The sequence below is a fragment of the Cavia porcellus genome, unplaced genomic scaffold (genome assembly GCF_034190915.1).
Source record: "Cavia porcellus strain 051 isolate PalLab524CR breed Dunkin Hartley unplaced genomic scaffold, mCavPor4.1 scaffold_1, whole genome shotgun sequence".
Lineage (NCBI taxonomy): Eukaryota > Metazoa > Chordata > Mammalia > Rodentia > Caviidae > Cavia > Cavia porcellus.
In genome coordinates this window covers 199,672,110-199,697,531 of record NW_026947484.1, presented here as the reverse complement: position 1 = coordinate 199,697,531, position 25,422 = coordinate 199,672,110, and the positions used below count along the sequence as shown (strand labels likewise).

The following is a 25,422-nucleotide window of genomic DNA, read 5'->3' as shown; positions in this document are numbered from 1 at the left end:
AAATAGGGAAATACCATGCAGAGTGAGGACAGGCATCTCTAGAGGATTTAATTCATGAGCTTCTTATTTGTTTAATATTTTTATTTTTAATATTTTAACAGTTGATCTTTATAGAGATGTTCACAGTACAGCCCTCACATTTATTTATTTTGAGAGATCAACCTTGTAGGAAATGTAGAACTTTTCTGATCAACATTGCAGGAAATGTAGAACTTTTCTCTCCAGGAGATACTGTGAAGGTTCTTTGGAGCCTTGTGTTGAAGAGTTTGTTAATTGAAAAATATTATAATTGTATTAAAAGATGTCCACTCTGACTGGCTATGGCAGGAAACTGAGGCAGGATCGCAAGTTTGAGGCCTGCTTGGAGAATTTAGTGAGATCTGTCTTGGAAAAACAAAAGGGCTAGGCGTATGTGTACAGCTCTTGCCTAATTCATGCAAGGTTTTAGGTTCACTCCCTTTCCCACAAAAGGAAAACAAACAAATGGGGTGTGATATCTAAAAGGTATTATGTATATATGGAACAGCTAACTAGTAACATGCAGGCAATATAGGGAATATAGGGAAAAGTCTTGGAAACAGAAGACTACCTACTCCTGCACACCACAGCAAAGCACTTCTGCAGATCCCTTGATACAATTCTTTGAGGAGGTTTAGTGAGTGTGCTTGAAAAATTTTGAAGATTTTGAGCGAGACATGCCTAAGGAAGGTGGATATTGGATAGGTACTTTAAAACATGTTGTTTTAATTTCTTTCTTTTTTTTTTTTTTTTTTGGTCTTTTTGAGACAGGGTCTCACTATGCAGTTCAGGCAGGCCTTGAGCTCACTTTGTAGCCCAGACTGGTCTCAAACTTGTAACAATCCTGTCTTAGCCTTGTTTTAATTTCGAAAATTACGTATTATAAAAAAATTGGAAGTATTAGTATTAATTGGTTTTATGAAACTATTCTACAGAAAAGCAGTGCTTTTTATTTTAGCAAAATAAAAGGTTATGGTGATAAAAACTAAAACTATTTAAAAAAAAAAATATGCCAACCAGCAGGCTATGTGGGGCCCAGGAAGAGAGAAGCAAGTTTGCTTTTCCCATGAGTCAGCAGAGGCCATGCTGGGTCTGTGGGAGCCCATCAAGAAGCTAGTTCAGTCTTCCTGTAAGCATGCAAAACAGGTGGGGCCCAGGAAGAGAGAAGCCAGGTTATTTTTCTGAGCCAACAGATGCTATCAAGAAACTCCCCACGCCCACCCACCCCGTAAGCAGCCACCTGGTTCAGAGGACAGGCTGAGTTGATAGCAAGCAAGGTACAAAAACAGCTAAATGCTTCTATTGTTTGATTAACTTTGCAGGACTAAGGCTGGTAATCTGAGTATCTAGTGGAAGGATGACAGTAATGCAATATACCAAATACAGAGAGTTTCTTTCTGTCTTGTTTTTGAAACCTAGTATTGTTCTCATTGGTTTTTGTTTTGTTTTGTTTTGTTTTGATTTATTGTTTTGTTTTATTCAATGCTCTGTTTTATTGGGTTTATTCTGTTTTGTTTATCTGATTTTACTATGTCTGAGGAAATGGACAACTTTGTGAAGATAACAAGGTATATTATGGTAGCCACTGTGGATAACCTGTTGTCCTGTTCTGAAGTTCTATACCACTTTCACTGCTTTGTTTTGATTGGCTTTATTCTATTTTGTATTGTTAGGCTTTATTCTCCTCTAAAAAAAAAAAAAAATAGGCCAAGCATAGAACTATTCATTAATGCCTGGTATAGTTTTTCTTTTTTTTTTTTTTTTTTTGTCTTTTTCCTTTTTATTGGTACCGGGGATCGAACTCACGACTGTCTGCTTACAAGGCAAGTGCTTATGCCGCTGAGCTAAATCCCCAGCCCTCTGTATAGTTTTTCCTTGGAATTACTTTTGAGATAGGTGGGAGTGAGTGGTGAGAATGCTAATAATAAACTGTAAACTTTGAATGTTTATTATGGTAAAAATAATAAAAATTTAAAAAACAATAACGACAAATATCACAGAGCTAATGTTATACAGAATATTGTACAGCACTAATCTTTACTGGAAAAATAGCTATCTACAAGGACTGAATTAAGTGATTGTCATTAGATTATTATTACTTGTAATAGATAATATTTTCTCTGTGTATGTATCTGTGCATGTTTATACAAACATGCACACTTGTGTATATTATTAGGGATTTAACAGAGAGCCTGTACACTGAGTTATAGTCCCAGCCCTTTATTTTTATTTTATAGTATTTTTTGAGTCAGGTTCTTGCTAAGTTGCTAAATTGCCCAGGCTGGGCTTAAACTCTCTGCCTAAACCTGCCAGTGTGCTGAAATTACAGGCATGTGCCACTAGGCCCAGCTCTGAGATTCTTTTTGTGTTAATACATTTTGCAGGTTAAAGAAATAAAGAATTTGGGGCTGTAGGTGTAGCTCAATGGTAGAGTGCTATTAGAATGTCCAAGTCTGAACCCTGATCATCAAATGCTGATCTACTTGTAGAGCAGCTTCAGCTCTCACTCATTGCTGGTGTGAATGCGAAGTGGTGTAGCGTCTTTGGAAGGCAGTTTGGAAGTTTCTTACCAAACTAAACATAGTCTTACATATGATCCAGCAATTTTATTCTTTGGTATTTAGGTAAATGAATTGAAAACTTACCTATACACATAAACCTGTGAAAGATGCTTGGAGTAGCTTTGTTTGTAATTGCCAAAAATTAAAAGCAACCAAGATGTTTCTTTTGTAGGTAAATGGGCAAAGAAACTGATATATCCAGACAATAGGATATTATTCAGTGCTTAAAAGAAATAAGGTATCAAACTTATAAAGAGGCATAGAGGAATCTTAAAATGCATATAATTCAGTAAGAGATGCCAGTCTGAAACTGGGTATGGTGGCACATGCCTGTAATCCCAGCCACTTAATAGAGTGAGACAGGGGTCACGAGTTTGAGGCCAGTCTATAAACAATTTAGTGAGATCCCGTTTGAGAAAGTAAAAGGTGCTAGGGGTATAGCTCAGTGACAGAGCACCCCTGGGTACAAACCCCAGCCCACAAACAAACCGCTGATAAGACTGAATATGTGTAATACCAAGTTCCAAGTATACTGATGTGTGGAAAAGTTAAAACCATGGAAGCAGTAAAAACATCCGTGGTTTTCCAGAGGTTGAAAAGACTTAAAAATAAATTGCTAAAGCACAAAGGATGTACAGGGCAGTCAGGGCAATTAAACTACTCCACACGATATTGTATGATACACACACACACACACACACACACACACACACATAAAATATATCATTATACATTTGTCAAAACTTACAGAATGCACTATCAAGAATGAATTCTAACATAAATTATCAATAATGGGGCATCAGTGCAGAGCCACTAGTTACAACAAATTAGGTGCTGGACTTTTTTTCTTTTTTGGGGGCAGGCTCTCCCTATGTAGTTCAAGGTAGCCTTATACTTGGACTAATCCTCCTGAGTGCTGGGATTATAGGCATGTGCCACCACACCTGGCTGGGTCCGGATATTGATAGTAGGGAGACTTGCTATTATCCATGGGGGCAAGGAGCATATAGGAGCTCTGTACTTTCTGTTTGATTTTGCTGTATTTAAAAGTGGATAAAATGGGCTAGGGATTTAGCTCAGTGGCGTAAGTGCCTGCCTTGCAAGCACGTGGTCATGAGTTCGATCCCTGGTACCGATTAAAAAAAAAAAAAGTGGATAAAGCAAAATACCACTTTCCTTTAGACCCTTGGAACTAACTAATGCCTCTTTCCATTCTTATAATTGCTTAAGCCAGAAAGCTTGAGTTACTCCTTGATTCCTTACTATCTTTTGACACTCTGTATCCAGTTTAGTCATGAATCTTGCAGTACTATATTTAGAAAAACATTTGGATCTTCCTGCTTATCCCATTTCCTATTTTCAGTATTTTAGTCCAAGCCAGTATTAACCTTAGCTTGAGACAGGGTCTCACCATGCAGTTGAGGCTGGCTTTGAGTTCACTAGATAGCTAGGCTGGCCTTGAATTCATGATGATACTCCTGCCTTAGCCACCTGAGTGCTGGGATTATAGGTGTCTGCCGCTGTGCCTGCCAAGTATTAGCTTTTATCTAGATAATTGTACAAGCCATTGAGGTTTCCTTACTCTGCTTTTGTCCCTAACCTATTCCAGCAACCCTTGCCTTCCCCTCTCCCCAGTAGATTTTCAGCACAGCAGAATAAAGATCATGTCAGTTTTCTCCTTAGGACCTTTTGATGGCTTCCCATGACACTCAGTAGAATCCCAGATTCTTATATTCACTCCAACAACCTAACCAAACCTGTAATGCTCTTGTATACTTCAAAACCTTATTCAGTTTATTCTTTGTAACCACATTAACCTTAGTTTTTTTGTCAAACACCAATCATATTTCAGGTTGGGGTTTTTATTACTAAGTGTCCTCTGCCTGCACTGTTGTGGTCCACAAACGTACCTGCTTTAGATTTTGCTCAAAAGTCACTTTGTCCAGATTCTGCAAACCCTTTGTGTTCTCCGTATTTAAAATATCAACACCTGGCTTTTACCCCCAACTCCTTATCCTTCTTCTAGTGCTTTAGTTTTCTACACCTTTTACTGCTATTACTGCTGCTGCTACTCCTTTCTGCATATATTTTTTCCTTCTTCCTTTTCCTGTCCCTCTTTCTTTGGTTCTTCCTTCTCCTCCTTTTCCTCCTCTTTCTTCCTTCTCTTTTCTCTTCCCCTCTCTTTTTTTCCTCTCTTTTCGTTTTGTCTTTTGTGGTACTAGGGATTGAACTCTGGGGTACTCATGGTTCTGAACTCTGTCCATAACCCTTTTAAAATTTTGGGGTAAGGGTCTTTATATAAGTTACTTAGGTTTGCTTCAAATTTGTGATTCTGCTCAGTGTGGTGGTACACACCTGTAATCCTGATACTCAGGAAGCTGAGGCAGGAGGATCACTGAGTTTGAGACCAACCTGGGTTACATAGTGAGACCCTGTCTCAAAAAACAAAGCAGAACAGAACAAAACAAATTTGCAATCCTCCTGCCTTGACCTTTGGAGTAACTGGGATCATAAACGTGGGCCACTGTACCTGGTTACATTTTATTTTTTCCATTATAATGTAAGCCCTTTAAAATAGAGATTTTAGTCTATTTTGATCATTGTGATTTTTGTGGGTCCAGAAAAAACATATTAAGCACTCAGTAATTATTTGTTGCATGGAACCATTAAATATTCAAGATACTATTGTGGAAAAACTAGGAAACCTGAATTCTAGATTTGTTATAAGATTCACTAGTTTTGTAGCCTTACTCTTTGTGAGTCCCAATCTTAGCGTCCTGTTTATCACAGGAGATTTTGGCATAGTTGATGTTTAATGCAAACCAGAATTTTATAACAACAACAACAAAAAAACCTAAGGCCATTTTGTTACCAAGGTAGACATTCAGAACAGTGTCTGTTACCATTAGGGGGATGGATATGTTATGTGGTAGAACCTTGCATTGTTTTGTTAAAGCATCTAGGGATTGTGGGATTTGAGATTATAAGGGCAGCAAGCCAAAAGGAAGACCTTGTCTTTGAGTTGCTATTTGATGATCAAGAATTTATCAGAATAAAACAAAGATTTTATTTTGACATTTGCTGTTTTGCTGTCTAATATTTAGGAAATAGCTTGTTGCCCTTGTTATCTCTTCCTGCTTCTTTTTTCTTTTTTGGTGCTGAACACTAAACCTAGAGCCCTACACTGAGATGCAGCCCCAACCCCCCCTTTTTAAAATTTTGAAAAACAATCTCACTAAATTGCCTAGACTGGAACTTGGAGTCTTCCTGTTTCAGCTTCCAAAGTAGCAGAGTTTATGTTTCACTGTACCTAACTTTCTTTCTTTCTTTCTTTCTTTTTTTTAATTTAAGGAGAAAAAGAAAAAAAGAAAAAAACAGAAAAAGGGTACAACTTACACAGAATTTCAGAAAAAATAAACAATAGGAAATCACTAGTTAATAGATTACATATCTTAGAAATTGTTGTTCAAGTTACAAAATTAAAGCATATAAAGTGGACTTTCAAACAGTGAGTCTGGAAACAGTTTTGTTCAATGATCCAACAAAACTCAGTAATATGGTTATCTATCTTATACACTTAAATATATATACAGTTATATTCTTTAGAGCACTTTCTTTTCCTTTCTTTTGTACAATGACAATTACGCATTTTGGGTTTTATTACTCTCACAGTTCTAATTACTTTTTTTTGAAGAGAGTAAAACCAAATGTGACATAACAGAACAGAGTCAGTCAAATCAAAACGATGGACGTAAAAGGATAATGTAAAAACAAAATACAAGGTGATCAACAAAGGTTACCATATTGCCTCTTGCTATCTTAAAAAGAATTGCCTATATCATCAGTTATAATAAAATTGAACAAAACAGTAAAGAATAAAACCAAAACATTGGAGACATTACAGGACTTTAAAAGAAGATAATAGTCAAATGGAATGGGCGTCATAATGAATCTTATTGTCTTTATAGTTGTTGCCTATACTTTCGAACTTGGTACTATCAAGCAAAGCAAAATAGAGGAAAATCAGTCAAAGCAAGATGATGAGGGCTATACAGGGTTTCAAATCAAGTTAATAGGAAATCAAAGTGGTATAATGTATCCTGCTATTTATTTTTCTCTTAATTAAAATGATAAAAATAAAATAATTTTTAAAAAAAGGAGACTGAGGTAAAAGAGGGCATAACAACAAAACAGCGCAGGGCAAAGCATAACCATTTAAGCAAAATAACGTTTCACCACAAGATATCCTGACATAAAAGTAGTTACCATAGTGTCTCTTTCCTTGAAATCTTTGAGTATAACTTCATATACTGTAGCACCAAACATATCAAGACAATGTAAAACCATTCAAGAGAATGACATTATTACAGGGTATTTAGAACCAACTATCAGAACATGAACAATGGTTTTTGTATAATGTCCTTGTCTATAAAAGTTTTTGCTTATATTATCACATATAATAAAATATAATAAAATACAACTTGTTAAGACCAATGAAGACAGAAGAATAAAAGCTTGATGGGACTTCAAAGCAAGATGATACTAAATCAGCACTAGCTATTATGATGTCTTGTTTTCTCCAAAATAGCTGTTCCTACCATCCAATCTTCTCTGCCTCATTTCTGTTGAGCTCTTTTTCTGTCGTTTGTTGTCAGTTTGTCTTCTTCATTGCGCTTGCTGCTCCATTCATTGTGGCCTCTCTGCCACTGTTTCTGAAGTCTTGGTATTTTCCTTTTTTAGAATATCCTGCAGTATTTTCTGTAGAGTTGAATTGGTGGTTGCAAATTCTCCTACTTCCTCTTTATCCTGGAAGCACCTTGTTTTTCCATCAATTTCTAGGGACAGTTGTGCAGGATACATCAATCTTGGCTGGAGGTTATTGTCTTTCAAAGCTTGAATTATATCACCCCACGCTCTTTGTGATTTGATGGTTTGTGCCGAGAAGTCTGCTGTAATTGTGATGGATGTTCCCTTGTAAGTGATCTGTTTCTTGTCTCTGACGGCTTTTAGTATTCTGTTCTTATATTGGATTTTTGGAATTTTGATTATTATATGCCTGGGTGTAGCTCTGTTTGAGTTGTAGGTGGCTGGGGTCCTGTATGCCTCATACATCTGAGTATCTTTACCTTTTGCTAAATTAGGGAAATTCTCTTGAATTATTTCTGTGAATAGTTTTTGTAGTCCATTTGTTTGTGTCCCTACTTCTTCTTTTATGTTCTTAATTCTTAAGTTATAGATCCTCTTACCATCTTCTAGCCTTTGTATTATTGCTGTTTGTTTTCTTGTTATTTTAAAGAAGTTTTTCATTTCATGCTCCCATATTACATATCTGCCCTCCAATTCACATAATCTATCCTTAGTTTGTTTCAAGCTGTTATGCCAGCTTTCGATAGAGTTTTTAGTTTCCTGGTAATCTCTTTGAACCTGCTTTACATATTTTGTGTTTTCTCTATTTTCTCCATCAAACAATTCTCCCCTTATTTTCTGTTCTTCTATTCCACCATCTGTTTTTTCTTGGGCGGTGCTTAGCATTTCCCTCACTATTCTACTTTTATCTTGCTTTATTTCATTAAATACTTCATTTTTAAACTCATCTATGAGGCTCCAGAGATAGCGCTTTATGTCTATTGGTGCCATGTCTGATATTGCGTGTTTCTGTTTTCCTTTGCATTTCTCTTTCCTGGATCAGTGTTCTCAGGATTGGGGACTGAGGACCCTTTCTTGTTGCTTCCTCTTCCCATACCTTTTGTTCCTTCCATACAAGCAAATGTAGGAGGCCCAATTTTTCTCTCTTTTTTTTTTATTACAGTTTATTTGAATTGTGCTGACTAGGTGTTCCCTCCCACTGCAGTGTACTAGGGAGACACAGACCTGGGCAGCCTCTGCTGGGCCCGCCCCTCCAGGTCAACCTACAGAAGGCTTCACTGCTAGGGTGCACTTCCAGGCGTTGGGACCTGGATGGGCTAGCCTGTTGGGTCTTAGTCAGCGGTGTCACGCAGGCCAGGTACTCCCCACCAATCCTGCTTGAGAGAGGAATATGTGACTATTGTCAATGCAGTGCCCTGTTCCAGCACGTCTGCCCGGTCCCAGTATGTCCTTTGCTGGAGCCTCCTACTCTATGAAAGGATCCCCGTTCTGCTCACTCACCGCAAGTCGATGTCGGGCTCCCTGCTAGTCCCACTCTCAACTCTGTTCGCAGATTCCCGCTCTCAGAGCTTTCGCGCATCTCTCTCGCTGCCCTGCAGATTTGGACCCAGCAGTGTCAGCAGGAAATTCAAATCATGGCTTCCAGTGGCGTGGGTTTTAGCTTCCGCGCTGAGATTTTATCTGTTCCTGTATAGCACTAGGATTGGGTTTCCAGTTGGTTTCTCTTCACTTAGTTAATTCCTGGGTCAGCAGGGTGTATCTCCCCTTGCTTAGGACTCCCCGAACTGCACCATTCCTGGATTTTAAGCAGGGTATCTCAGAGCACCTCCGTAGCTGCTGCTATCTATCTGCCATGCTCTTCCGGAAGTCTGTACCTAACTTTCTTTTGAGCTGTTTTTTTTTCCTTCTGCCCTCCCTATTGTAAGTTTTCTGTGCTTGCTTCCTTTTTTTTTTTTTTTTTTTTTGTCTTTTTCCTTTTCATTGGTACCGGGGATTGAACTCACGACTGCCTGTTTGCAAGGCAGGTGTTTATGCCCCTGAGCTAAATCCCCAGCCCCTATTCTTGCTTCTTATAAAGTGTTAAAATGTAAAAATCTGTTTCTCATATATTAAAGAGATTATAGGATTTAGATTCCTTTGTTAATATTTAAATATTTTGACTTCCGGGAGAACATGGCGGACAGATAGCAGCAGCTACGGAGACTCTCTGAAACACCCATCTTAGAATTCAGGAATGGTGCTGAGTAAGGAATCATAAGCAGGAGGAGATATGCCCCGGTGACCCAAGAACGAACTGGGCTGAGAGAAACCAACTGGGAATGCAATCCTCTTGCTATAACAGGAACAGATAAAGCCTCAGCGTGGAAGCTGGAGCCAGCGCCATTGGAAGCCGCAATTTGGGTTTCCCGCCCCCGCGGCTGCGTCTGCATCGGCTCGGCAGGGAGAGAGACGAGCGGAAGCTCTGAGAACGGGAATTGGTGAATGGAGTTGAGAGCGGGACTGGCGGGGAGCCATGCATCCACCACCGGTGAGTGAGGGAAAACTGGGACTCTGCCATGGTCCAGGAGATTCCAACAGAGAACATTCTGGGACTGGGCAGACTTGCGGGAACAGGGCGCTGCAGTGACTTCAGTCATGTATCCCCCTCTCAAGCGGGATTGGTGAGCAGTGCCTAGCCCACGTGACGCTGCTGGCTGAGATCCAGTAGGCTAGCACAGCCCAGGTCCCAGCTCCTGAAGGTAGATTGACCTGGAGTGGCGGACCCCGCATAGGCTGCCTGGTCTGCAACTTCCTGGTGCGCTACAGTGGGTGGGAATACCTAGCTGGCGCAATTCAATCAGACTGTGGCTGACAGGGAAGGAACCTGGGCCTCCTATATACGCTTGCATATATAAGGAACAAAGAATATGGGAAGAGGCAGCAACAAGAAAAGGTCCTCGGCCCCCAATCCTGAGAAAGAGACAACAGCAAGACAGAGCACCAATAGACATAAAGCGCTATCTCGAGAGCCTCATACACAAGTTCAGGAATGAAGTTATTAATGACCTGAAGCTAGACATAAGCAAAAATGCTAAGCACCGCCCAAGAAAAAACAGATGGTGGAATAGAAGAACAGAAAAAGAGGGGAGAATTGTTTAATGGAGAAAATAGAGAAAGCATAGAATACGTGGATCAGGTTCAAAGAGACTACCAGGAAACTAAAAAGTCTATCCAAAACTGGCATAACAGCTTGAAAGAAACTAAGGACAGATTATCTGAACTGGAGGGCAGAGTTGTAATATGGGAGCATGAAATGAAAAAGTTCTTAAAAATAACAAGAAAACAAACAGCAATAATACAAAGACTAGAAGATGATGAGAGGGTCTATAACTTAAGAATTAAGAACATAAAAGAAGAAGTAGGGACACAAACAAATGAACTACAAAAGCTACTCACAGAAATAATCCAGGACAATTTTCCTAATTTAGCAAAAGGTAAAGATATTCAGTTGTATGAAGCATACAGGACCCCAGCCACCTACAACCGAAACAGAGCAACACCCAGGCATATAATAATCAAAATTCCAAAAATCCAGTATAAGAACAGAATACTAAAAGCCGTCAGAGACAAGAAACAGATCACTTACAAGGGAACATCCATCACAATTACAGCAGACTTCTCGGCACAAACCATCAAATCACGAAGAGCGTGGGGGGAAATAATTCAAGCTTTGAAAGATAATAATCTCCAGCCAAGATTTATATATCCTGCACAACTATCCCTGGAAATTGATGGAAAAACAAGGTGCTTCCAGGATAAAGAGGAACTAGGGGGATATGCAACCACCAATTCAACTCTACAGAGAATATTGCAAGATATTCTAAAAAAGAAAAATACGAAAAATCCAGCAGTAGTGGCAGGAGGCCACAATGAATGGAGCAGAAAACAAAATGAAGAAGACAAACTGACAACAAACGACAGAAAAAGAGCTCAACAGAAATGAGGCAGAGAAGATTGGATGATAGGAACAGCTATTTTGGAGAAAATGACATCTTAAGAGGTAATACTGATTTAGTATCATCTTGTTTTGAAGTCTCATCAAGCTTTTGTTCTTCTGTCTCGATTGGTCTAAACAGGTGGTATCTTACTGAATTTTATTATATATGATAGTATAAGCAAAACCTTTTATAGACAAGGAGATTATACAGAAACCATTGTTCATTTTCTTAATTGATTCTAAATCACCCTGTAATACTGTCCTTCTCTTCAATGGTTTTACATTGTTTTGATATATTTGATGCTACAGTATACGAAGTTATACTCAAAGATTTCAAGGAAAGAGACAATATGGTAACTACTTTTATGTCGGGATAATCTTGTGGTGAAACACTATTTTGCTTAAATGGTTATGTTTTGATCTGCACTGATTTTCTGTTATGCCCTCTTTTAACTCAATCTCCATTTTATTATTTACTTTTTTATCCTTTTAATTAAGGGAAAAATAAATTTAAAAATAGCAGGATATATTATAGTAACCCATTTTGACTTTCCATTATCTTGATTTAAAGCCCTGTGTTGCTCTCACCATCTTGTTTTGACTGATGTTCCTCTATTCTGTTTTGCTTGATAGTACCAGGTTCGAAAGTTTAGGCAACAGCTGTGAAGATAGTGGGATTCATTATGACGCCCATGCTGGTTGACTATTATCTACTTTTGAAGACCTGTAATGTCTCCAGTGTTTTGGTTTTGTTGGTTTTGTTCTTTACTGTTTGGTTCAAATTTTATTATAACTAATGATATAGGCAATTCTATTAGAGATAGCGGGAGGCATTATTGTAACCATTGTTGATCACCTAGTATTATGCTTTTACATTATCTGTTACATCCACCCTTTTGATTTGACTGACTGTTCTGTTATGTCACATTTGGTTCTATTCTCTTCCAAAAAAGTAATAAGAACTGTGGGAGCAACAAAACCCAAAATGTGTAATTGTCATTGTACAAAAGAGAGGAAAAGAAAGTGCTCTAAACGATATAACTGCATGTGTATTTAAGTATATAAGATAGATAATGATATTACTGAGTTTTATTGGATCATTGAACAGAACTGTTTGCAGTCTCACTGTTGGAATGTCCACTTTATAAGCTTTAATTTTGTAACTTGAACAATTATTTCTAAGATGACAAAATGTAATCCATTAACTAGTGATTTCCTACTGTTTATTTTTTTCTGTAAATCTGTATAACTTGTACCTTTTCTCTGCTTTTTTTTCTTTTTCTCCTTAAATAAAATTTAAAAAAATATTTAAATATTTTAATTATGCTTGTTAGTTTAACTTCTCCTTTCTTGGGAGACATATCATAATCTCTAGTAGGCTGCTGGGTATAGTAAAAATTAGGCTTACATGGCCCAAAGGTTCTCCTCTGTTGCCCTATCTCTGTCTCTGGAAAGGTGTATACTTCTGAGCATTGTTGAGAAACCTTTGTTCTCAGAAAGCTTTTGATTTAAGTGTGTCAGAAGAGAAATCTTTTTAAAATACAAATATGTATAGAGTTCTTTTTTAAAAGGGGAGTGACTTCTCAATTTTGTTGTTTACTACATTTCATTTTTTTTTTTTTTTTTTTTTTTTTTGGTACTGGGAATCAAACTCATAACCTCATGCCCACCAAGCAGGTACTTACACTGCTAAGCCAAATCCTAGGCCCTGCTTTTCAGTTTTTGAGGTTGGGTCTCACTATGTAGTCCATGTTGGCTGTGAGTGTCACCCTGGTCACTCTCAAATATGAGATCTGAGTTGAGGATGATGGCACACACTTGTAATTCCAGAATTCCAAAGGCTGAGCTGGATGATTGCTGGGAGCTGGAGTCCACCTTGTGTTACACAGTGAGTGCAACACCAGCCTGAACATAGTGAGATCTTATTTTGTTTTGTTTTTAAATACAGGATCTTGCTGTATAGTTTAGAGTGCCTTGAATTCACTATGTAGCCCAGGCTGGCCTTGAACTCGTGGCAGTCTTTCTGCTCAGCCTTCCAAGTGCTGGGGTTACAGTTGTATACCACCATACCAGGTTTCAAGACACTGGCTTACAAAATAGTAATTAAAAAATAAACCACACAATCCACCTACCTCAGCCTCCCAATTGATAAGATTCCAGGTATGCTGTAACACCCAGCCTCAATTTTAGATTCGCATATTTTAGTTAATTGTAAGTAACTTATTTATTTTTAAATAATTGTGTATTTATGTGCAGTTGTAGAAAAATATTGAGAGATTCCACGTGTCATTTACCCAGTTTCCTACACTAGTAACAGTTTATATTATCCTAATAGAATACCACAGCCTGGATGTTGATACTGATACAATTCATAATCTTGTTCAGATATATTCATGTTTGCAGTTCATATTTGCAAATATATATGTAAGTTTGATCTTTTTGAGATAGAGTCTTGCTTTACAGTTCAGGCTGGCCTTGAGCTCATTTTGTAACCCAGACAGGTCTCAAACTTGCAGTGATCCTCCTGTCTCAGCCTCCCAAGAGCTGGGGTTACAGTTGCGTGCCTCCACGCATGCCTTAGATTTATGATTTTGGAATTAAATTTTTAGTTTAATGTAATTTTTTTACATTTGTGGGCTCATGTATCCTGCCCTGTGTCCCAGATACATGGCAGTTCCATCACCAGAATCCCTCGTTTTTTTGTCTTTGTTTTTGTTACCAAAATCCTTCGTGTTGTTCCTAACTCTTGATCTTTCTGACTATGTCTTTGTGTTGAATGTTTTTTGTATTTGGCCCTGAACTTTAATTTTATAGTAAAAATTTATGTTTATTTTTTCTTCTTTCAGCGGCTGTGTGACTATGTTTGTGATCTTCTCTTGGAGGAATCCAATGTTCAGCCAGTGTCAACCCCAGTGACAGTATGTGGGGACATACATGGACAGGTAACATTTCATAAAGGGTTTATAGGTTCTATACTTTCCACAGGCTTTGTTTCTACTTGTGCTGCAGAATTAAAAGAATGACAGCAGATAAATATACCTAATTAAGTTGCCTCCATTTTTGTAATACTAATGATTCCTGGTTTACTATTTTAGTGAGTAAAAGTGGTGATCAAATTATTTATGGAGTTTGTTGAAATTACACTTGTGCAGCGAGTAGGATGCTAAATTACTATTTTATGGAATGGGGAGGGATTTTGTTAGTGGTGGAAGATAGTAATTCTGATTAGTAGGATTTTTTTAATAAAAGAAAATGATTTATTTTAAGGTAAGGGAAAGGAGGGAGAGAGATGACAGAGAGCTACTTTGGACAAGTAGGGGGTATTTGAAAGTGAAATATTCATGAGTTTCTTGTCAGCTACTTTTATTGAGACCTTGTTGCATGTAGGCTCCTGGAATCTGATTAGCTCTCTGGCTTGTTAAATTTGGTTTTAAATACTTTTATTCTGTTCATTCTACTCATTTCTGTATGGTTTATTCATGTCATATATTGCTGAAATTTTTTCATTTCTTCTGGGAAATTGAGAATAACAAAGATCTCCAAAAAGTAAAATTTTGCATAGTTTCATGGCAGTCACTGAAATAATAAGATAAAAAAAGTTAGCTCATATTTTTATCTGCTGAGATTTTGTTTGTTTATAAGAATTTCCAGCTGGGTGTGGTGGTGCACACCTGTAATCTCAGCACTTGAGAGACTTCAGCTGGAGAATAGCCATGAGTTCAAGCCTGGGCCACATAGTGAGTTTAAGGCGATCCTGAACTGCATACTGAGACTGTCAAAAAAAACAAAGAATTTCCAAGCAGGCACAGGAAGAGTGCACCTTACTATTAGACTCTACTCTCAGGGTTTACTTAGTTGGGAACCTTATGTGTATTTGTAGAATGTTTTCCACTTGGAATAAAAGCTGAAGAGAGCATTCATAGTCTACTCTTTGGGTGCGATGTAGTTAGGGCCATATGGCAAGAATACATTGTGAGCAATGAAGTATTTAGAGAGTCAGTGGTCTTAAATACTTTGTGATTTCTTTGCCTTGAAGATGAGTATGTAACAGAGCAGAAATGTATCTATATTGGCCTTGATGGGGACAGCTTCATTAATAAAGTCCTGTTTTGCCTACATAACAATGGTTTTTTTCTGCTCCCCACTCTGCTTATTTCTGGATGGTGAGGTTATAATAAATCTGACTTCTGCACATCATTTGCTGTTAAGTGGAGGCCCCATTATGTCGTCTTTTACCTATTAAAGTTTTGTCTCTCGGGGCTGGGGATTTAGCTCAACGGCATGAGCGCCTACCTTGCAGGCAGGCAGTTGTGAGTTCAATCCCTGGTACTGATAAAAACAAAAAAGACAAAAAAAAAAAAAAAGTTCTGTCTCTCTTTTTAAGTGTACATAACACTTCTCTCCAAAACCATAATAAACATTTTTTAGTACCGGGGATCGAACTCATGACCGCCTGCTTGCAAGGCAGGTGCTTATGCCGTTGAGCTAAATCCCCAGCCCCTATAATGAACATTTATGTTTTGCTACCATAAGTATAGGTATATGAGTAGTGTATTTCCTGTTTTTAAAATTAAAATTTAGAGGTTACTTGTGTTACCAAGGACTTTTCAATGTATGAATTAAAGTCAGAGACAGTCAAAAGACAGCCTCAAATATTTCCATATTATATATCTTCAATATAGTGTACAATTCTTAATATTTATGTTGTCAATAATGCAACTTTTCTTTTTTCTTTTTTTTTTTTTGAATAATGCAACTTTTCACATATTTTCTGTCAAATTGTTTTGAGCATCCTGTAAGAAAAAATCATTTTGTAAAGAATGAGATTAACAAACTAAAGAATTACCCCAAACTTAAATTGCCACTAAAACACAGAATTGAAATTTGAAATTCATTTGGGTTCCTTTTGCACATGTTAATTTAAAACTATTACCCAACTGTAAACATTGTTTCTCTTATACATGGCTCGTAAAAATAATTGTTAATCCGGGCCATGGGACTGATTAAATCAAATGTAAGAGAAATGCTTTGGAATTTGCACAGTTCTTTCCCTTGGGAAGATTCAGTTTTGTGTATGAATGGACAAATTGGTGAGTATGCAGTGCTGAGGAGCAGGGAAACAGTGTTATCTAGGCAGGAGGAGCTCATATACCGCCCTTCAGCAAGCACACAGGTGAGCCCACAGACCCCACAGGTGGCAAAAAAAAAAAAAAAAAAGAAAAGAAAAGAAAAAAAGCAGTAGAGGGTAAGACTGTTGGTACCACTTTTGTGTAATAGAATGAGAAATATTGTATACATACATAGCACATATTTGTTGTACACTGAGGAAAAATGATTTACTCAAGGAAAAGTATGTACCTTTTTGAGTCATGAGCTAATGTAGCTGCTTGCTTATTTATTTAATTTTTAGCACTTTTTTTCTGTTTCAGAGTTGCAAGAACATTTGTGCATACATTATCCTGCGTACATATGTGAGAATTTCCTGTGCATATCTATCTAGGCCATTAAGTTTGGTCACCTTCACTTGTAGGGATATATCATATGATGGCTTTCAGAGCTGTAACAGTTAATATTCCCAACAGAAATGTATGAGAGTTCACAGAACTCTTCATCTCACCCTATGTAGTATGTGGACAAATTACTAAAATGTCATCAGTACAGGGCATGAAGTGGTATCTTGTTTTAAAATATAATTTTCATTTTCCTGATTAGTAAGGATTCCTGTTTTTTTTAGCTCTGGATTCCTACATTTGTGAATTGTCCTTTATAATCTTGTACTGATTTCCTTTGGTTGATCCTTCTCTCACTAGTCTGTAGACATTTTTTGTATGAATCTTCCATATACTTTCTAGTCATACTTTGGTACTGGTATGAAAGTCTTTGAATTTGGTACTCAGTGACTGTGACTCAAAATTTTGTCTCCATATATGATTGTTTAGTACTTCGTGTGCAAGCTAAACTTGTACATGTTGGTTGCCTTGTGGCTTGCTACCTTTTCCAGCCCTTTTTTCTTAATAAACAGTATTTTATTTGAGACAATGGATGATAACTGTGGTTATGCTGATTTGACTAGTTGACAACCATTTTTACAGAAGTGCAGGAAATAGATAGTTATTTCAAAGATAACAATGGTATTTGTTGAAAGTACTATTATTTCAATTTATGAATGAAAAATTATAATTTTTGAAACTTTGAGTCCCACTGCCATGTGACAGTTTTTGATACTTTCATTTTTCTGATGCTAGTGATGTTAATCAATAGGAGTTTTTCAGTATACATAAGCAAATAATCATGTCAACTTTCCAAATGACCAATGTTAATGATAATTCACTTGAGGTATAAGAGATGCTGGTGAATTTTTCTTTTCTTTTCTTTTTGAGATAGGGTCTTGCTATGTAGTGTTGGCTGGTCTTGAATTCACTATATAGCCCAAGCCAGCCTTGAATTCATGGTAGTTTGCTGGGATTGCAGGCATGCGCCACCATTGATTTGGTGTTTTGAGACAGAGGCTCACCATGTACTCAAGGTCAGCCTGGAACTTTTACCCCAGGCTGTCATTGGACTAGAAATCTCCTGTCTCGGCAGAGTGCTGGGATTACAGGCATGTACCACTATGCTTGGTTCTATACTCACTTGTTTTACATAGTAAAATTGTGTGGTTATGTTAGTTTTGTGTACCATAAAACTTATTTTCCCTTTTGCTGCATAGTTTTCATCATAATTATTATTCACAAATGTATAAAGTCTTGAGTTGGTAGGTCACTGTTTGCGATTAATCATGAGGGTTATTTCTTTTGTTATAAATGATGTGATACCATTTTTTGGGGGGTGGGATACTGGGGATCAAACTCAAAATCTTGCACTTAATGGACAGGTACTGTGTCACTGAGCTATATCCCTGGCCCCTGTGCCACATTTGAAAACAGCACCACCCCCCCTTTAAGATATGGTCACAGAAATAGAACTACTGGGCTAGAGCTTTTTATTGTTTGTTTTTCTTTTTTGTCTTTTTGAGATGGGGCCTATGTGTTCAGGTTGGGCTTGGGCTCACTTTGTAGTCCAGGCTGGTCTTGAACTTGCAACAATCCTCTAGACTCAGCCTCCCAAATGCTGGGAACAGGTGTGTGCCATCACACTCCTGGCTTGAAAAAAATTCTTGCCACTTGTTTCTTTGTCTTTTGTCTCATTAGAATGGTTGCTGAAGCCAGGCATGATGGCATATGCCTGTAATTCCAGCACTCAGGAGACTGAGACAGGAGGATTGCTGTGAGTTCAAGGCCAGCCGGTACTACCTAGTAAGACCCTGTCACAAAAAAAAAAAAATGCTGAATATGGGTGGGGTGCTTATGTTATCCTATTAAGTTAGACGACTGATATAGTCAATTGTTTCAAAATTCTCAAGGAAAATGGGAAGATATTTTGGAGGGAAGGGCTTATAATTAATGATGGAGGAATGACTGTGGTATTGATGAGCTTGTTTAGTGCTTTTCCAAGGAATTATGTGTTTAGCAGTTTTGCATATGCTTTAGTTACAAATTTAAGTATTTGGAGTCCTCTTAACACTGATTCTTTACACATTTCACTCACTTATTATTTTGACCCTGAACAGGAAGTTGTAATCAACATATATTATCTTTGTTTTATAGTTTTATGACCTTTGTGAACTATTCAGAACTGGAGGTCAGGTTCCTGACACAAACTACATATTTATGGTATGTAAACACCAAGAATATCAAGTGTGTATTTAAAATCGAAAGTCTGAGTTATTTCATATAAATTGAGTGATAATTTCATTAGCATGTGATAATTTGTGTTTAAATATATAGAGGGGCTGGAGGTTTAGCTCAGCAGCATAAGCACCTGCCTTGCAAGCAGGTGGTTGTGAGTTCGATCCCTGGTACCAATAAAAATGAAAAAGACCCCCCCCCCCAAAAAAAATATATATATGGAAAAATAATTCTATACTTCTCTACATTTTGCCACATCTATGATAGGTTAAATAAACTACCAGGTTCCAATAGACCTGGGTTGCAGCTATTAGTAGCTGTCAGAAAAACAGCATAGGACCACTAGTTTGAGGCATAAATCTTCAAGTTACTGTTATTTTACACACTTCTTACACATTTTCCTAATATACACTTACTGTTATGGTGAGTGTTTCTTTCCCTTTTGGAGTGTGATACTACTCTTGAACTATTTTGGAATCCTTTTGTGATTATTTCTTCTGAATATTTGAGCTGCCTTCCTATTCTTTTAACTGTTTGCCTATTGGCATAATACGGACCTACATCAAACTTATAGAAAATAGCATGTTACTATATGCAGTTGTTAAATACAAAACTTAATCTAAAACAGTTATAATTATACTTGTTTTATTGGGAAAACTCCCTTTTTTTTTTGTCTTTTTCCTTTTTATCGGTACCGGGGATCAAACTCACGACTGCCTTCTTGCAAGGCAGGCGCTTATGCCGCTGAGCTAAATCCCCAGCCCCCCAAAAACCGTATTTTTGTTGTTGTTTTTGCTTTTGTTTTCTTTGGTACCAAAAAACCGTATTTTTAATGAGGCAGTTCTTCTGCTTTAATTAAAAATTTTAAATTTAAATTAAAAATAGTTGAGGGCTGGGGACTTAGCTGAGTGGCATAAGTGCCTACCTGGCAAGTGCAAGGTCTTGAGTTCAATTCCCAGCACCAGAAAAAAAAAAACCTTAGTGGGGTTTGTGATGATCAGGTGCAGTGATATTTGCAAAAGAGCTTACAGTCCTGGCCCACAAAAAGAGCTCAATAAATGGAGAATTTCTAAAAAAATATCGAGACAGGCTTGTTATACACTTGTAATACCAACCCTGTGGAAGGCTAAGGCCGAAGAATCTCAAGTTTGGCCCTAGTCTGGGTAACTCAGTAATTTAGAAGTTAAGTGAGACCCTGTCTCATAAGCATGTTGTGGGCAGTTGGGGATTTATCTCTACACAGGTCTCAATCATAGTACTAAACCTTTTATTTAACATATAATGTAGATAGTAGAAGATTGAAAAATAATTTTAGGGAGAAATATTTGGCAGAATTACATGGTGGATTCTTGTAGGCCTCTTCTGAATCGTAAGTGAAGCACAGATTTAGTAGAAAGTTTATTTTCATTTGTGGTATTTGTTTTTTGTTTTGATTTGTTTTTCCATTGGGAACTGGGGATTCAGCCTAGGGCTCTTACATTGAGCTACATCCTCAGCTGTTTAAAGAGAAAGTGTCATTAAATTGCTCAGACTAAACGTAAACTCCAAAGTCTCCTGCTTCAGTGTTCTGGAGTTCTGGGATTACAGGTATATACCACCACAGCCAGTTCCATTTGAGTTTCTGTTAAAATTCAGTTTATATGTACAGTAATTTAATGTGTGAGTCTACATTATTATGGCTGTGTCTCTGAAATTATCTACTTTATTAGTTTACAATATTATGGTACCTATTGTATTGTTTGTAACTGTAAACTTTTGCTTTACAGGGTGATTTTGTAGACAGAGGTTACTATAGTTTGGAGACCTTCACATATCTTCTTGCCCTAAAGGCTAAATGGCCTGACCGTATTACACTTTTACGAGGAAATCATGAAAGTAGACAAATAACACAGGTGTATGGATTTTATGGTAAGATCTGTTTCTTTGTTCGTTTTTTGAGACAGGGTCTCACTACACTATGTAGTTCAGACTGACCCTGGACTTACTGTGTAATTCAGGCTGGCCTTGAACTCATGGTGATCTTCCTGCCTCTGTCTCTGGAGTGCAAGGATTACAGGTGTGCACTACGACTCCCAGCTAAGATTTTCTATTTCTGATTCTGAATATTATTTATTCAGAATAATATTTCTGAATATTATTTATTTTTTCCTTTTAGAAAAAATATGCGCAATTCATACCTATACTTTATATATTTTTTTCCCTACTTGACTACTCTTTAACTTGTCTACTTCCTCCATCAGCTGAAAATCTTGCTATATAGAGAGAAGACCATTGTCAACTTTTTGGTGTGTATCTTTCTAAATCAGTGTGGCAAAGTGTAAATCTGTTCTTGCAAAATTGGAATCACAAGGTGTTTATTCAAAATGCGGATTGCTGGGCCTTACCTCAGACTGTGTAATCAGAATCTTTTAGGGTGGGACAATAGGATCTACCAAAGGTGAATGCACTGCACTTTTAAGTTCGAATGCTCATTTCAGCCTGCGTGTGTGTACATATATATATACCCACGTGAAATGTAATGTCAGGTCTCGTCTTTTCACTCTCTGGATGTGATATGTTGTGATGTTGTGTTATTTTTGGTACCAGGAATCAAACTCAGAACCTTGCGCTGGCTGGATGGGTGCTGTGCTGCTGAGCTATTATCCCTAGCCTCTGGATGTTATTTATTTATTTTCCCCTGGGTGTTAATATTTTTATGGCTGTGTAGTGTTCATTATACTGTATGAATGTACCAGGATTGATTTAACCAGTCCCTTTTGAATTGTTTTTAAGTTGCTTTATTTTTTCAAATTTATGTATTTATTTATTTAGAGACAGATCTCATTATTTAGGTCAGGCTGGCCTTAAACTCAATTGGTACCTCAGTCTGGCCTCGAACTTGCAGTGGTCCTCCTGCCTCAGTCTTCCAGAGTGCTAGGATTATAGGTACATGCCACAACGTCCAGGCTACAGGTTACTTTTGATGTTTTATTCACAAAAAACTATACGTTCTGTTACAAAATAATATTTTTCATAGTATACTGTGGTATTTGCTCAGTAAAGTGACATTAGTATGTTCTCAGCATAAATTCTGAGAAATGCGTCATCAGGTGATTTTGTTTTGTGCACATCATAGGGAGTAATTATACAAATTAAGAGGGCTATGGACTCAGATGGTAATGTAATATTATAGGAATTCTGTTATATATGTAGTCTGTCACTGATTGAGGTGTTGGCAGTGTATTACTGTATATGGCTATTATATCTATAATACAATGTTACATAAAATGTAATTTTTTAAGACTAATATTGTAACACATATAAAATTCATGCATAATACGATATTTTTCAGGTCAAGTATCCCTTGTCCAAAATACTTGAGACGAGAAATTATTTTGGATTTTGAATTTTTTTGAATTTTGGACTATTTATATGTTTTGCAGATGAGATGCAAATCACAGAATTCATTGATGTTTCACATATTCTTTGTGTACCTAGCCTAAAGTAGTTTTATATAGTAGAGGTCAAGCAGCCTTTATCTGAAAATCTGATACTCAGAATCATCAGCTCCAAAAATCTGAGGCTTGAGTGCCATCATAACACTTCAAAAGCTTTGGATTTTGAGGCATTTTTGACACTCAGAAGTTTTAGATTTGTGAGTGTTCTGGATTTTAGATTTTAAGTTTAAGTAAGCTCAACTAGTAAATCTATGGAAACATTCCAAACTCCAAATACTTCTAGTCCCAAGTATTTCATTTGTCTTTTTGATTTTTGAGAGAGTCTTGCTATGTAGTATCCACTAGCTTAGTAGCCCATAAATCTTTGAATTTATGATCCTCCTGCTTTAGCCTTGTAAACATTTCTGATAAGAGATAAGCAGCATGTGTTTTTAATGTGTGTGTGTATTTTGATGAGGTCAGGTGTGGAATATTCCACTTGGGATATCATCTCAATGCTCAGACATGTTAAAGCATCTCAGATTTCAGATGTTTTGATTAGTGATACTCAAATATATGTATATATATTTTTTTAAAATTTATTTTAAAGAGAATAAAGCTAAATATAAAAAAAAAAAAAAAAACAGAACAGGGACTGGGGATTTAGCTCAGTGGCAATAAGCACCTGCCTTGCAAGCAGGCGGTCGTGATTTGGATCCCCAGTACCAATTTAAAAAAATACGAAAAACAAAAACAGAACAAAGCAGATCAGAAGAAAATAATGTGACACAGATTTCAAAGCAAGACAACAAGAGATCATCACTGTCTATCATATTGTCTGTTTCCTTCTAACACACACAATGAATTCATACAAAACAAAATAGTATTGAACTGATCAGAACAGAATGATGAAGCTATTTTAGGCCTTCAAAACCAGACAATAGGGAAATAATAATGGCTGCCATATTGTCTCATTTTCATCAGAATTGTTGTCCATACCTTCATTTGTATTGAAATTAAACAATACAAAACGACTAAAATCATTCTGAACAAAGAATAATAGTATTGCTGGATTTCACAGCATAACGCTACAGAATCAGCACTGGATACTATAGTGTGTCTTTTTCTTCAAAGTAGATACTCGTTTCATCATGCATTATGTAATTGATGCTCATAAACTGTTTAGTAGAAGTTCTATGCATGTATGAGTCTCTACATGTATACCTGTTGTTTCTGTATTAGAGGGAAAAACAAAACAAATTCCTAGAAAAACACGAAACAAAAAAGGCAAATAAATAGCAATAGCAAAGAACCCAAAACACTGACAATATAAGCCTTCAAAACAAGGTGGTAGGAGCATAACTAGGGTTTTTATTTAGATGTTATTTTCTATTCACATATTTTATATGTAGTATTTAGTGACACAATTTGCAGAAAATCTCAGAGTACATAATTGAGGACTGAGAAACGTTGAGATAGAAATTGCTCATGCTCCTGTAATTAAGGGTCCTATTATGTTTGATTTTATTTTTCTGTTGAAATATGGCAGTCACATTAATAAATAAGTGAGGACCAGGTGATGTAGCTCAGTAGCGTAACACCTGCCTGGCAAGTGCATGGCCCTGAGTTTGATTCCTAGTATCTTCCCATCCCCCAATAAGTAAATGAATGTTTGGTAAAATTGACTAGTATTAACATTAACTACTAAAAGCACTTGCTTCAGTTTATTTGAAATTGGTAGTTAACTCTTTCTGCTAAGTGCATTTTTACAGGTAATTTCAGCAATTTCTTGCAATGAAAAGGGATATATTTAGATATTAGACTTCTTTTGGCTTTAAATGAAGGGCCTGTTAGGCCTAGATATGTGTCATAATTTTCTGTTCTAGTTTAAACTGAATTTCTGTTGAATTGAAAGCTATTTTCATACTGGATTTATTTGTTTTGGTTGGCAAATTCAGAATTTCATTAATAAAAACACTTCCATTTCTTTCGCAGATGAGTGCCAAACCAAATATGGAAATGCTAATGCTTGGAGATACTGTACCAAAGTTTTTGATATGCTCACTGTAGCAGCTGTAAGTTTATATGAACCTTCCCGAAATTTTTAGGGGGCTGGGGATATAGCTCAGGCCTGGCAAATGCAAGGTCCTGAGTTTGATTCCTGGTACCAAAACCAAAAACTTTTAAATATTATCCTGCCTATAACACACTACATTCTTTTATCTAGTTGTCATTTCAATTGTATTGTTATCATTAGCATTCATTAATGAATTTAGAAATGGCTGAGTTTGTTATTATACATTCAATTTTTATTATCTTTTTTTTTTTTTTGCTAGTTAATAGATGAGCAGATTTTGTGTGTTCATGGTGGTTTATCTCCTGATATCAAAACACTGGATCAAATTCGAACCATTGAACGGAACCAAGAAATTCCTCATAAAGGAGCATTTTGTGACCTGGTTTGGTCAGATCCTGAAGATGTGGATACTTGGGCAATCAGTCCTCGAGGAGCTGGTTGGCTTTTTGGAGCAAAGGTCACAAATGAGGTAAATTGATACTTTGGGGAAGGTAGTTTGTTGGTTGATAAAAGACTTACATGGGGGGGGCTGGGGATTTAGCTCAGCGGCATAAGCACCTGCTTTGGAAGCAGGCAATCGTGAGTTCGATCCCTGGTACCGATAAAAAGGAAAAAGACCAAAAAAAAAAAAAAAAAAAAGACTTACATTGGTGTTCTCAAGTAACAAACTTTTTAGTGTAGTTTCATAACACCATGAAGCCTGTGGATTTCAAATTTCTAGTTCAGTTTATTTATGTCCTTTCCTAATGGTTAAATGAGATCATATAGTAAAAGTCCATACTCTAGCATCCACTTGGTTATTTGAATAACATAACAGGTAAATAACAAGATAGTGGTTTGGGGAGGGGTGGCTCAGTGATAGGACACACATGAGACTCTGGGTTTCATCTCTTGCAAAAGAAGAAAAGAAAAGGTAACAGTCCGGGTGTAGTAAGCACATGGCTATAATCTCTGGAAGGCTGAGGCAGATAATCATAAGTTCAGGCCCAGACTGGGCAAC

At 37.0% G+C, this 25,422-nt stretch overlaps 1 protein-coding gene across 2 annotated transcripts in view; it reads left to right on the top strand.

The window, feature by feature from the left end:
- Positions 1–25,422, top strand: part of Ppp6c (protein phosphatase 6 catalytic subunit) — a 43,413-nt gene that overhangs the window by 13,166 nt on the left and 4,825 nt on the right. For both annotated transcript variants that reach the window (XM_003470777.4, XM_063227558.1), the window contains exons 2-6: positions 14,049–14,144; positions 18,849–18,914; positions 20,696–20,837; positions 24,341–24,420; positions 24,682–24,891. In XM_003470777.4, coding sequence (XP_003470825.1) covers positions 14,049–14,144; positions 18,849–18,914; positions 20,696–20,837; positions 24,341–24,420; positions 24,682–24,891 — 594 coding nt within the window. The remainder of the gene's footprint in view (positions 1–14,048; positions 14,145–18,848; positions 18,915–20,695; positions 20,838–24,340; positions 24,421–24,681; positions 24,892–25,422) is intronic.